This window comes from Temnothorax longispinosus, chromosome 4 (genome assembly GCF_030848805.1).
Source record: "Temnothorax longispinosus isolate EJ_2023e chromosome 4, Tlon_JGU_v1, whole genome shotgun sequence".
Lineage (NCBI taxonomy): Eukaryota > Metazoa > Arthropoda > Insecta > Hymenoptera > Formicidae > Temnothorax > Temnothorax longispinosus.
The window spans coordinates 21,107,838-21,121,646 of NC_092361.1; the positions used below are offsets into that span (position 1 = coordinate 21,107,838).

At 38.3% G+C, this 13,809-nt stretch overlaps 1 protein-coding gene and 1 long non-coding RNA gene across 2 annotated transcripts in view; one reads left to right on the forward strand and one right to left on the reverse strand.

The window, feature by feature from the left end:
• Nucleotides 1-13,550, reverse strand: part of LOC139811158 (unc-112-related protein) — a 44,056-nt gene extending 30,506 nt beyond the window's left edge. Inside the window, exon 1 of the mRNA XM_071775275.1 lies at nucleotides 12,898-13,550. Coding sequence (XP_071631376.1) covers nucleotides 12,898-13,036 — 139 coding nt within the window. The 5' untranslated portion in view covers nucleotides 13,037-13,550. The remainder of the gene's footprint in view (nucleotides 1-12,897) is intronic.
• LOC139811160 (uncharacterized) lies at nucleotides 6,036-8,029 on the forward strand. Its single transcript, XR_011731562.1, has 3 exons — nucleotides 6,036-6,747; nucleotides 7,048-7,106; nucleotides 7,294-8,029. It is a non-coding gene; the product is annotated as an uncharacterized lncRNA (long non-coding RNA).
• Nucleotides 13,551-13,809: the final 259 nt, after the last annotated feature.

Sequence of the window (13,809 nt, forward strand, 5' to 3'; positions counted from 1 at the left end):
CATATTTAATAAATATATGAAATATTAATTGCCGGATGATGCATGATTAAATAATAACATTTTTTCAGTTAGTAATTAACTTAATTTAGATTAATCTAATTAGAATTTAATGTATATAATATTCATAAAATCGTAATTTAAGTTATTAATTTTTTTTACTTGCACGATTACTTTCGGCTTATTTTCTGTCGCGAAACTGGCGGGAGAAACGCATTGCAGGCATTATGAACCGAGCTGATTACGAATGCTTGCAAGCCGATTCAATTTTACCGTGGATCACCGCGATAGACCGACCGTTAACGTTCACGCCCCTCGATAGATAGTTATAACGTTTAATCAGTCGTGACATAATGGGACCTCCATGAAGAATTCCGATGACGCTCGATCGGCATATCGTACCACCTGCGTTCCATTACCTATGCGCGGGTAACGTGTATGTGTCTTGCTATTATTTCATAAAAGCGTTTGCCGACCTCGACCGTTATTTTTTCCGATGAGCCTCCACTGACGCAACTGATATAAGAACTCAAATCGTCTATTTTACAGCACTAACCAAGTCCTGAACTGATATATTATTTGGATATATTTTTTAAATAAAGATTCTTAAAAATCTACAATCAAAAATACAAATCAATCAGAAATTACTAATCGCGTGTGTTTACGCAGGAAATTTTAATAAGTTTAAACGCATTACGTAAGGGATACAAGCGAGGAAGTGGACTTTTTATGTAGGTGGACTCCGCTGTTTTCGCGAACGAAACGTTATCGTCTTCCAGGCAGTTCCTTACCGAACAAAGAACACGCGGGTTTTAAGAGAAACATCAAATCGAGCAATAAAACCGAAGAAATATGAGGAAAGGAATACGTGGGTGTAAGCGAATATAAAAAGTACAAAAAGACAGAAAAGAACTTAAAAAAAAAACGGAAGATTACGAAGAGAATATTTTGATCTTACTTACAATAATATCTCCATATGCAAAAACATTGACATAAGTGAGATCTTTATTGTTTATCGCTGTTTTAGCTTAGAGTAAGAATAAATATATGCTTTAATGAGAAATTTTTGACATCTTTTTATTTAAAAAATAATTCCGACTTGATTACAGATTTTAATATATTATAATGTTCTAATTAATTGTGGGGTACTTGTCTAAATTCCCAAATTAAATTCATCAGAGCAAAATTACCGATTAAACCTATACTACGAGTAGTATAAGAAACTGAGTGGTGTCAAGAAAAGAAAAATAGAGACCGACTCAGTCGTTTTCGTCTGATGATAAATTATGTTTCTTTCAATTTATTGGTGGAGCTGCTAAAACCCCACGTTCCAAAAATTAATAAGTGTATACATATAAATAATTTGGTAAACAACGATAACGCAACGTCAAGAACGCTCAGAAAACTAATCTGTCTATATAACCAACTGTCTATTATAACCAATTGTGTGTATTTTTGTATACGAGAAATTATTTATGTCTAACTCCATCTGTAGGGTAAAAGTGGATATAATACATATGTACATACATATGTATATATATATTCTGTTATTGTAGCAAAGGAGCTACAATAGTTGCTAGTAGTAGTAGGGCAAGTTGCTAAAACTCCACGCGTTCCAAAAATTAGTAGTTATTCGATAGTAATTTTCTTTCCGAGTTTTCATAATTTCCCTTCAAGAAAAATTCTTAATCGTAGGATGTGGGTCAATTGCTCCAAGTGTTCTTGAGACATTACATAGGTGCAAGAAGAAACACATTAACGAGGGTGCGGTCTGTTTGATCTCATCGTCGTCTAACTCACTCATCCTAAGTTGTCCACAGGGAAAAGTTCCGTACGATTCGAGGGTAACGATATCGCGTCCCCGATCGTTTCATTTTTCGTGCCGAAAGGCACGACGTATTCTGCGAGTGTCATATTTTCAGGACATTACTTGTCCGTTAAAAAAAACAACGTTATATGTGCCAAGGGCAATATTAACATCCTGCTGAGCTATTTTTAAGAGCATTCGTAAGATTTAGACCGGACGTCCAAGGCGTCTCTTAAAAACATTTCTGGTTTATTATGTAAATTAAATTTATGCTTGCGCGAAATCATGCATTTTAACATACCGCAAGAACAAACGAAACAAAGTATCGATATATTATAACAAATTAAGGATTATGTCTCTTATTCGTTAGCTAATATTTGTGAATAAGATTTTGTCCATCCCTGATTAATATATACTTAATTAGCGTTTCGTATATATAATATTCTTAAATTCGACGATGATCGCGAGGATTCGTACCGCCGCGCCGTGAATTCGTGTTAATCGTCACGAATTCGTCGTCCGCGACTCGTCGACTTATAAGGCTCATCCTTCGTGCCGTTAAACCGCAATAATGAAGTCACTCGGTCAAGGTTTCGGAGCGGGGTTTCGTCGACGCATGCTGAAGCAGCCGTCGTCAACGCCGTTTCCTCGTCCACGCGGCGCGTGTCGGACCATTCAAGGCTCTCGTCATCGCATCTCGAATATTTTCAGTTCGGCGGGAACGTGTTGCTCGGCTCTCGGCACGCACAGACGGATATCCCTCCGTACACGAATTATTCGGAAGAACAACTATCGCGTCTCTATCGCGCATGATTCACTCGTTCGGTTACGAAACCGGCACGTTCGTCGGACTGTGAAGTCACGCGCTCTCGGTGGAACTATTATTCATATATCCGAGCGAAAAATTCTCGGTTACATACGCGATACGTAATTTAAGCTTGATCTTGAAACGCATATATTGATCTTAAAAAAAATCAGAGAATTTCTTAAACAAATATTAATATGGCTTTCAGAATAAACATTCCAATTCACCATATGGAGATTTATTGTTTAGCTGAATTATATAACGAGATTTTTCTATGTTTAAAAAATGAAAAAAAGATACTCGATGTTTAGTGCGTTTGATACGTCGAATGTGGTTATTTGAGTCGAAAAGTTTCGACAGTTTAAACACATATAATTATTTATTCAGAACATTCCTTTGCTCGGTAATCGGTTTACTCGGTAAGCATTTACTTACTTCGTCAAGAGAGAAGAATTTCATATATAGAATTCTTCTTATGACTCACAATATTAATATGTAAGCATCGTCATCGCAATTTAAATACAATTATGCGGTATTAGTATTTAACATACAAAATATGATTCTTATTTTTTAAGACAAGTTTGTATTTTTCACAGCTCTTCTTCTATCAATTATTTAAGTTCGTAAAATTCTTCATTTCCCTCTTTTTCTCTCTGTCGTATTCGTATCGTTTTCGTATTAATTTCTTCAAAAATGAATTTTTTTTAAGTTAGAAAGTAAAAAGTATTTTATTACTACGCGATTTTAAATAATATAAATATTACATCTGCCATCATATGACAGGATTTCTTTTTTTATTTTATTTGTTATATACTTATTTGCCACATTGTTTTTCCTTTGTCAGCAATATTAGAATTAAAAAAAGAACTAAACGTACGTAAATGTCAATGTCTCTGATGAGATTAATAAAAATTGATAAAATTTATATAAAGTCTAAAATAAAACAGGCTGCGAAGTTACCTTATTGGGAGTTATGCCGGAGATAAACGGTAATTCGCGATGTAATATTTTAGACTATTTTCTTTCAATTGACAAGTGACGTATATTGAAAGAGACGCGTTTATTCGTAGTCTACTCGTAATAAAAGCGACACAGTTGATTCTTAACGTCATCTTCAATTAACATGATCGACGCTAACCAATCGAGCCGAGACCTATCGCAAACCTTAACAGCAAGTAACAACTACGAGCGAGCTATTAGCATATCTTCATAATGGCAGCGAGATTATCAGCGGAATTCAATGCCAATTATCGTCTCGTATAGGAACGTCCGAATGAATTGGACTTTGGAAGATCAAGGATTAAGTCGAAGGTTATCGCGCCGAAAAAGTCTTATAGTAGAATACAAATAGAGTCTCATTCTAGCTAACTATCAAGACATTTTACGAGAAAGTATTGCCACGGAAGTGTGTAAGCTATACAAGTACATATTAATATCTTTCAAAATACGATTTTACTATTTTATAAAAATTGTAAAACACTTTCGACAGAAATACAACCTTTATTACGATCGAAAAAACTCACGTCGTATATGAAGCTCAATTGTACAATCAATAGAGATAATTATACATACAAAACAAATATAAGAAGTAGTATAAAATATAGAATAAAATCTTTTTATATAAATCTAAAAAATCGATAAACAAATGAAAAACTAGATACGTCACTTGAATGGATGATATTTTCGAAGAGCGTCCAAAGGACGACAGCCTAATCCTCTTAAGTTCCTTCCGAGAAGGAACAGGATCCTTCGATCCAATATCACACACACGTGCAAACAGAATTAAATCACTCCCTAATCTACGGCACATCCGTCACCCTCCTCCCTCTATTCTCATTTATAATCGACACGATACGTCGTACGTGCGCGAACAATACATACGTGGTTTCATCTGTAAAAGTCATAGGTCTTAGCAGAAGTAACAAATGTTTCCTCTTCCCATGTCGTTTCTCGAAGAAATCGTATCTTGTATTAAATAAAGAAAATTTACTGCGGTATAAAATATACGTCGGCAGATTTCTTTTCACCATGTTCATTCGATTGTAAAAATCGATCGAATGTAAATTAGAAAATCTAAGAAGCCCGGTTACAGGAAGATCGTGATGCCCCATACGCGTTTTGCACGACTCGTGCGAAGTACCGTAAGAGACAACGTCGTCTCCAAATGGTGAAACGGCCCAGGTGCCACTACAAAAGGTATATTAAGCTATCTGAGGCAAATTATCAGAATACAAAAGATTTTATATGCAATTAATTTGCTAATTATTTGCTATTTTTTGTTTTTAAAAATAATTTTTTGCTCCCAGCTATTAAAAAGTTACGAAGGGATAGCTTAATCTTAAACTATCCAGAGCCCTTTGCAACTTTTTAATTATTTTTGCAAGCAAAGAATAGCAAGAAAATAGCAAATTAATTTCATATAAAATTTTTTGTGTTCTGATAATTAATATACCTCACTATACAAACTACAATGCATGGCACATCTTGTCGAAGAGTGTTTGCCATCTGGACCAGTCGCCCGAGTTGAGAGAAGTATAATCTATTCTGAACAGAGCCAAATCATCCAAAAATTATATTTTTATTCTAAACGTATTTTTTCTGTTTATAAAAATATCGTATTTTGCGAAAAACATTAAAGTTGCATTCTGCAGCGATATATATGCAATTTAACTGCATTATTCGAAGACGCATTGTAAGCATTTCCGCATTGTCAAAGATTTTTTTTTTGTTAAAAAGACCCCAAGATTCTCTGTGTAAAGGTCTACATTTGTTTAATAAAATGCAGATTACTTTGTAGTGTGTGCGACAATATATCGTATGGTTGTTTCCGTGAAAACGTTTCGACCCCGTTGCGAATCGCGTAAGGTAGCCAACATCATATGAAATTACGGTAATCCGACCCTGTACACGTAATCCGAGCAGATAATTCAACTTAACAGCTTCGCGGTGAGTCGACCTTCGGATTTAGCCTTCGTCTGGCTGTCGCTTCGATGACGAAGGAAATCCACGATGAAAATCCACGCGCGGTAGCCCATATTCTTTTCTCTTCTTTCCTTTCCATTCGCGTCCCATTTCTTTCGTCTGACAATGAGACACATCGTGAAAAATTTACGGATGGCGTAGCAGAGACAAAAGAACTTATCACCCGTAAAACACACCATCATAAATCCGCTGAATCGTTGAAGAATCTGTCATTAAAATTGAAAAGCTCGTAGCGATGACTTAAACCGCTTTTTTTTACGTTAAAACGTCCCCCAATTGTGATTTTGACATATCCGTGATGTTTCGTTTTTAATTAGACGATCGCGGAATTCGCAGTGACGAAAAGGAGAGCTTTGCGCGCGACGGCATTGCCGTAGCTTCGGATTCGGCTTCGCGGAAGAGTCGTAAGAAGAATGCAGCCTTGCTGTCAAGTTACTGACGTACGTACGGTACATTGGCTCGGATATCTCGTCGACTTTTTCTCCCTTCGCGACGGCACGAAACTACGTGTCTGACCATGCCTCCTCGACCGCGTGACTCGCAACGTATTGTGTGCGTAGCGGGCCTGTCGAAGTACGGTCGGAGAGTCAGTCGTCTACCGGCCGCCGAACGATAAGACGGATTAATGTATACTCGCAATGTTAGAATAAAGTATCTTACAACTTGGGGGCTCGTCCGGGATTGCGAGTACATGCGGTCAGACAATCGAGCGATATGAGGCAGCCGCGGTACCAGTGAATTGAAGACGAATTGAAGGCGAGTTTGAAGACGAATTAAAGACGAAGAAGAAGAAGACGATTGAAGAAGAAGTGAAGACGAATAAAGACGATTGAAGACGAAGAAGAAGACGATCTAAGACGATTCAGGACAAAAATATGAGTAAAGTTAGTCAAGCGACGAGGAATGCAAATGATTTTACGGTGGCCGAGCAAAGGACGTATTAAAATCACTTGGGCAGGGCACAGGAGGAACGAAGGCCGAGCTAATTGGCAAATTGATGGCGCTGAATCCGGAAGGTGCCTGGATGGATCTCTCAGCGAAGATGAAAATGATGACGGAAAGTAGAGTGACCCCCGTGGAGGTCGCCATGAGGAAGCAATTCGAAGACCGAACTTGGAGACGGGGCGAGGCATTCAGCGAATATTTACATGATAAGGTAATATTGGCTAATCACATCCCTGTTCCCGATGACGAGATTCTCGATTACGTCATCGACGGTATATCGGATCCCACAATATTTTACGTGAAAATCTTGGGCAATTGCACAAGCGACTCAGAATGAATTGTCGCATACCTACTTTTAATTTGATATAGACAAATTTATTTGACTTCATTGCGAGCAATGTCTCATATTGATATCGGAAGCGACATTTCAAATTCTGACAATAATAGTCGAAATCTCACGATAACAACCGGAAATCAATTTTTTCTTCTTATTTTTTGTTCTTTTTCACAGGTCTTTTTCAAGAGTTTTAAAGTCAACATACGCGTGAACTATGGCGGATAATGACGAGAGTAAGTATAATACTATTAATATACATAACTCGATAAAAAAAGGTCGGAAAACCTTCTTTTGTTTCGCTAAGTTATAAGACGTGTTTTATATAAACAAACATATCGGACATTAATGCCCGATTTCACTAACGTCTTATCACAAAAATGATATAATTGTTAATTATATTACGTCTCTTAAATGTTTCAGATACATGCTCAATCTGTTTCAAACCGTGGACAAACATAGGCGACATCGCGTGTGTGCCTTACGATGTGGGCATTTGTTCGGGAGAAAATGAATTGAAAAATGGCTACGCGACTCAGCGCGGAAATATTGCCCAACATGCAGACGAGGAGCGGAATTGCATGATATTTGCGTATTACACGCAACAAGAGCTGTTGATACCACTCGCTTCGACGAGTTAGAGAATAAGTTACGTCATTTGAAATATGAAAATATAATGTTACAAATAGCATTAAATCAAGTTAATAATTATTGTACATAGCATCATTTTCCAACAATAAAGTTAGACTTATCGATATCGATGCATATCGTTGTTCGAAATTCTTTTGATTTTTAAAAGGGAAATGATGTATAAAAAACTTCCATGACAAATTTGTCGCGTTTTTATATTTGATCGACTGATCCCCCGAAATTTCGTCTTGCGATACTTCGAGTGAAATAATAATTCTAGATGATAATTCTTTAATAAATCATAAAATTGATCTTATAACATCGATAATATATCATTAGAATCGATGTATATTTAGAATCGATATATATATATGATATATTTCTACAAATTGTTCTCTAAATCCGATAAAAATTTTAATGTCATTAATTATTTTAAAATTATTTAGATTTGTTTACAATCTTATTTATAAGTATTATTCTATTTACATAAAAGTACAATTGATAGTGAAGTGTACATGTACTTCCTAAGCATGTAACAAGATATACATAGATATTAAAGAATTAAAAAAGATTTTTATTAATTTTCTATCCTCAAAATTAAAAAATGTACATTTCTCTGCAAATCATGTGAGTTTCATACTTGTGTTATGTAAATTTGTACATTTTTTATCTCGGGGCAATAAAGCATAGATGTTACGAAGTTAAACCGATCGTAAAGTTCAGAGAAGATTTAAATAATATATGGCGAGAAAAAGAGAGAAAGAGAGAGAGAAAGAGAGAAAGAGAATTTGGACAAAATTCCGGAAAAAAAACAGTTTCAACAATAATATTCCGCGCGCGAAAATATTCAATATCAGTATATTTTTATCAATATTTCCATATATCTATACCGAACATAACTGTTTTCTTAATAAAATGCAATAATAAAGACCGGTAATTATTTCTTTAACGAGCTTCGAATACCGATATATAAACAAAATTTTCAAAATCTAATAAACATGTTATTAATGATACTTTAATGTTATACATAGATATCGCTACTATTACGTTATTGAATGGAAATATTATTAAACGTGATCGGTCCTACTCGGAATTTCAATTATCTTTATTGTAATCTTCAACGGAAAATTATATGATTATGATATAATAATTGAATACAATACAGGCACAACTATAATGAAATATGATTCTAAATATATCTAAAGTCTCGAGACAAGATAAAATTTCGTAAAATAGGAAATCACCGCTTCGCAAAGTGCCAATGAATGTTGCATAACGAAATATGATCAGGCTACTTCGAAGGCGCTTACGCAATGTGTTTACGCATTGTAACGCAGAATTTATGGAATGAACAAATTAGAATAATGAAGCGGCTAAAAAAGGATAGAGAGCTCGAGATCTCGATCTGTAGGCGCGAGACTCTCACTGCGAGACTCTCTGCGTAACGTAGTTATTGTTACTGTATTAGCTTGAAGTACTTAAGTCTAAGCACTTTTTTTATGGGAAATAGAACACATATGTTTATAATTTAATTTTACGATCGATAAACTATCTCTCTGAAAGAGCAATGCATTGAGACACTTTAGATACATACAATGTCATATTTAACGTAATAATTAGCTTTAATTTCTAACGTCAAATTTTGCAACTTGCATTATCAGTATTTAAATAGATTATATTTCTATCGTTATGTAAAAGTATCTCGATATCGAACGGCCATATGACATTTTCTTGCTTTCGCTTCTTTCACTACAGGCAAAGGGCAGGCGTCCTTTACCTGAACGTTCTATATTTCTTAAGTTCCACTTTAAGGACATCGTCCTTTCCGCTCAAAATTATCTCGACCACTTCATCTATCGTATCCATGATCTGAGTAACAAAAGAATGCAGGATGTACATAAAAACGTACTTTTCCGCCGAAAACCCGAAATAGTTCAAAATCGTAGGCGCTCTGATTCAAATTTAATTAATGAGATTAAATAAATGTAATAATGAGCATAAATTCATACAGATTAAAATTTATACATTTAAAAATAAGAAAAATATATAGTGTCTTTTTGGATTATGTTAGGAACATGCAAATTTTATTCAAGTTTATGGCGATTTCATTCTTTACAAGTTCAACACGGACTTAATGCATTATGCCGTTATGTTTTCAAGTAATTACTTGGAAATTTGAGAAATTTATGCAGTTCAATATTAATTTGGTGCGATATAAATCGAAATCTAAATCGATTGCTTCGAGCTAATTTATTTTCGTCTCTCACAATCAGATAGAGATAGAGAGTGCTAAAAAAAGATTATTCGTTTTGCGAAAATCGAATAGCTCCTCCAATTTTGAGGCACAGGTCGATCTCTCGACCTGTGTCGATTAAACGTTTCTTTTTTTACCGAATTTTCTCATTGTCAGCATCGAGTGCCCTATAAATTCCGAGCCTTTTTTTTACAATGCCCCGCACACTCGACAGAAAACCGCTCGAGTACGCGTGACCCATTGCGACACGTCGGTTTGTGGCTACGTGCACTCCGGGACACCCGGTGTATTTACATAAGGCTCAGCCACACGTAGGCCGGTAATACACGTCGCGTCGCTCCGGTCCGGTTCGAAATCGTCGGAGTGGAGTGGCGAGATGCGGCAAGAACCTGCACGGCCACGCTAACCTGTTGGGTCCGGCGCGGTGGAGCAAAAAAAGGTAAGAGGACCAGTCAACAAAAGATATGGCTGCTGGATTTTTCTACCTGGCTCCGTGCCGTATCCGCGACGTTCGCGCGATGCACTTTTCCTTTAAAAATCCATTATTTCCCCGACGTTCTCAAACATGAATAATCATACCGTTATTTGCAAACTGAACAGAGTCAAGATTTATCGATCTTGCTAGAGAACAAGGTCTAATTAATTGTTGACAAAATTAATCGTTGAATATCGAAAATAAATTATTCAACTCGCTTTCAAAGGCGTTTCTGAAAAATAATCGACCGCGACTAATAAGTTAAATTGTTTGTCGGTTTTCTCTTCAACAACGCCCTTGTTGAAAAGGATTTTATCCCTCGAGGGTCGCGGCGAATTCGCGGAAACACCGCGATTGAATAATGCACCTGCACTCGTTACTTCACGTCATAACGTATTTATGAGTCACGGCGATCTGCGAATCATGCGAAGAAGAGCTGGGCGTTACTGGGATAAATATTTTACTCGGGCCGGGGGGGCCCCCGGGTAAGGATAAGGGATAATAATCCTCTTAGCTTGAAAGACAATTGTCTTGCGCGAACGAGGATTGGAAAGTCATTAAAAAATCATTTTCTTAGGTCTCTCTACTCTCTCACTCAAAATGAGATTTGTTCGGAAGTATAGAAAATGCCATTTATCCGCGCGAAAAAAAAAACCACAGGAATATGAAATAATCAAATTAAATAAAAATTCTTCTATTACAGGCTAAAAAATAAAATACGGTCATTTGATATATATATATATATATATATATATATATATATATATATATACCTTTCAAAGACTTTAAACTTTTTTTGCATCGATATATATAATTACAATCTTCATTGAAAGCTCGGGGTAATCTTTTTCGATAAAGTTTGGGGTTGATTTTGTATCGTAACCGCGTTTCGACAGATCGATTTAAGTGAAATATAGTACGCCCAGTGAATATACTCGGTGAACGAAAACATGGATATCGGCACTCGCGTGAGATTATCATTATCGCCACCCGGGAGAGGGGTGGGCGTCACACTCGAGATACGACGAGTTATTCCTTATCGCGCGACCGTCAGGTAAACAGTGCGTTGAAATTATTCTCTTCACCGGAAGCGTTTCCTCACTATACGTTTGTTCGGCAATTCTATATCGCCGTGGTCTTCGTATCGCGCGAAAATTTTATTTCGCGGAAGCGAACAAACTTCCGCGAACGAGAGCGGGTTCGACGAAGAGATCGCATCTCTTCTCCCCTTTTTTCACCCCCATTCCTTTTGTTGAATTTATTTCTCATCAAGTTTGCATGTGCAATGTATGTATGTACAAAATGATCTATTGTAAGTGGTGATATATATAAATGGAAAAGGGCTGAGTATTAACGAAAAAAATTATAAAATATATCGAATATTGCTAAAGAATTGAAAAAATGTGTAGAGATATACGATAAAATTTTACATATAAGTTGTATGTGAGAAAATCTTAATCTGTGCTCATCTTTCCCATCGTCTTTTCCGGCCAGCAATAACGGACCACCCAGTATACGGGTGGATATGGGAACCGGCTCGTTCAATCGATCGAAATTGGTTAATTCGTCGAAGATAAAACCGTCCTGCATCGGCTTGGCTAATTATCCACGCTGTGCCGATGCAAGGGCGACTGATGTTTCCAGTCTCGTAAAATTAACCGGTTATCTACCAGAAAAATCGTTAATCGGCGGTCAAAATTATCGGAGTTGAGAATTTTTAGTCTGCAACTATTATTTTTGCGGAGAATCGCAAACTCCAAGGTCTCTTTTTATCGATTACTTAATTTTCTTCCGTTTTAAAATTAATAAATAAAATTAATTCGCTCTTTCTCAATACATTTAATTATTTTTATCATATAAATTATATTATATTTCGGTGTATAATACGATATATTATAACATCGTGATAATATTATAATGCAACATCAAACATTACTATTATTTATTAATGTTACAATATTATATTCTAATTAGAGATATATTACATCATATCGATAATATTGGCGTGTATATCTCCTCCAAATATATTTGGACAAATAAGATACACTTCAAATCAGTATTTAAAATCAGTTAAAGAATTTAATCTAAACTTTGGTCGCTTTATACAATGATTACACGTTCGATCTCGATCGTGTCGCGATAACGGTGTGTCCAATTGATTTCGTGATCGCGCGGCACGTTCTATTTCCTTTGCTTCTTCCATACATACAAGTATGGACGCACTATCTAGAACCGTAAGGTACCTAAGATATGATCTCTAATCGTTTTCGACAGATTACTCTCTCGGAGTGTTGCCTCTCTCGCGACGAACGTACACGGTAACCGACCCGTCGAGCAACGTTTCGATCGCAGGATGCATGCGCGCCATATCGCCGGTAACTTCAAAATCGGAGCCGTCGCGGAGTCACCTCGCGCCACCGACAAGCTCAAATTCCACCTGTCGCGCATCGCGACGTACGTACGTACGTACGTACGTACGTACGTATATGTACAATATACGTCCAATGCGAACGCGAAGAAGAACCAGAGTCGAGCGGCCACATTTTACGCCGCGAGAGGAAGTCGGGGAGGAGATAGCGACGAAAGAGAGTGGGGAAGAAAAAACCGACGAAGAAGCGAGAAAGAGAGAAGAGAGAGAGTATTATGCGTGTGTTTTAAGAGGACTCACCGAGGTCTTCCACGAGGCGCAGCATGACACCGCCGATGTGCAGCTCGCCCTTTACGCGTAAGCTCCTCTCGACCTGCAGATCCGTCACGTAGACGCGCAGCACCCAGCTGCCGTCCACCTCGTGGCCGTCGGAGTACATTGCCGGAGATACTGGACACGTTCTCTCTTTTCTATCCTTGTTCGCCGAACGGCGATGTCAACGGCGACGGCGGGAGGATACGGGGAACAGGGAAAATCGGTGTCGGAGGTCCGGTTTCACACACACGCGCGCAGTGCGCGCACACCGACACACCGAACGGCGCGGTTCGCTCGTTTCTCGACGAGTGTCTCGGCACTCTCGGCGCGGTTCAACGCCTGGCGAACATGTCACCCGCGAGCGTAATACCGTCCACGGTTTCGTTGCACCGGTGCTCGACGACGACGACCGACGACCGCCGCAGTACGCAACGCACCACTGCCGCGCGACGACTGCCTTCCCCCCCGGATTCGCCGCTGCTGGGCGCACGCACACGTCGCACACACGGTGTACACATACGCGTATACGCGCGTAATTGAGTGGAGCGAACGGCGAAAACCGAACACCGGAGCTTGAATGGAGCTGCGCGCGCGCACGAATCCACCGTCTTCGTTCGCTCGGAGCCGACTAGCCGAGTGAAGTCGGGCGCGAGGAACGCGCGGCGCGTTCGCGTTCGGTCACCTTCGGCCGCGCTCGGCAACGCTCGGCTTCGCGCGTCGCCGTTCTCTCGGCGTACGAAACGGGTATATGTATGTACGTTTGCGCTCGCGATTTCAGCGAGAACGCGGCGGATTTGGCCCGATTTGGGAAGACGACGCGACGAGAGCGGATATTAACGAACGAAACGATCGAACTGCGGAGAACGCCCCGCGTTCCAGAAACGAGCGACTTCGTGA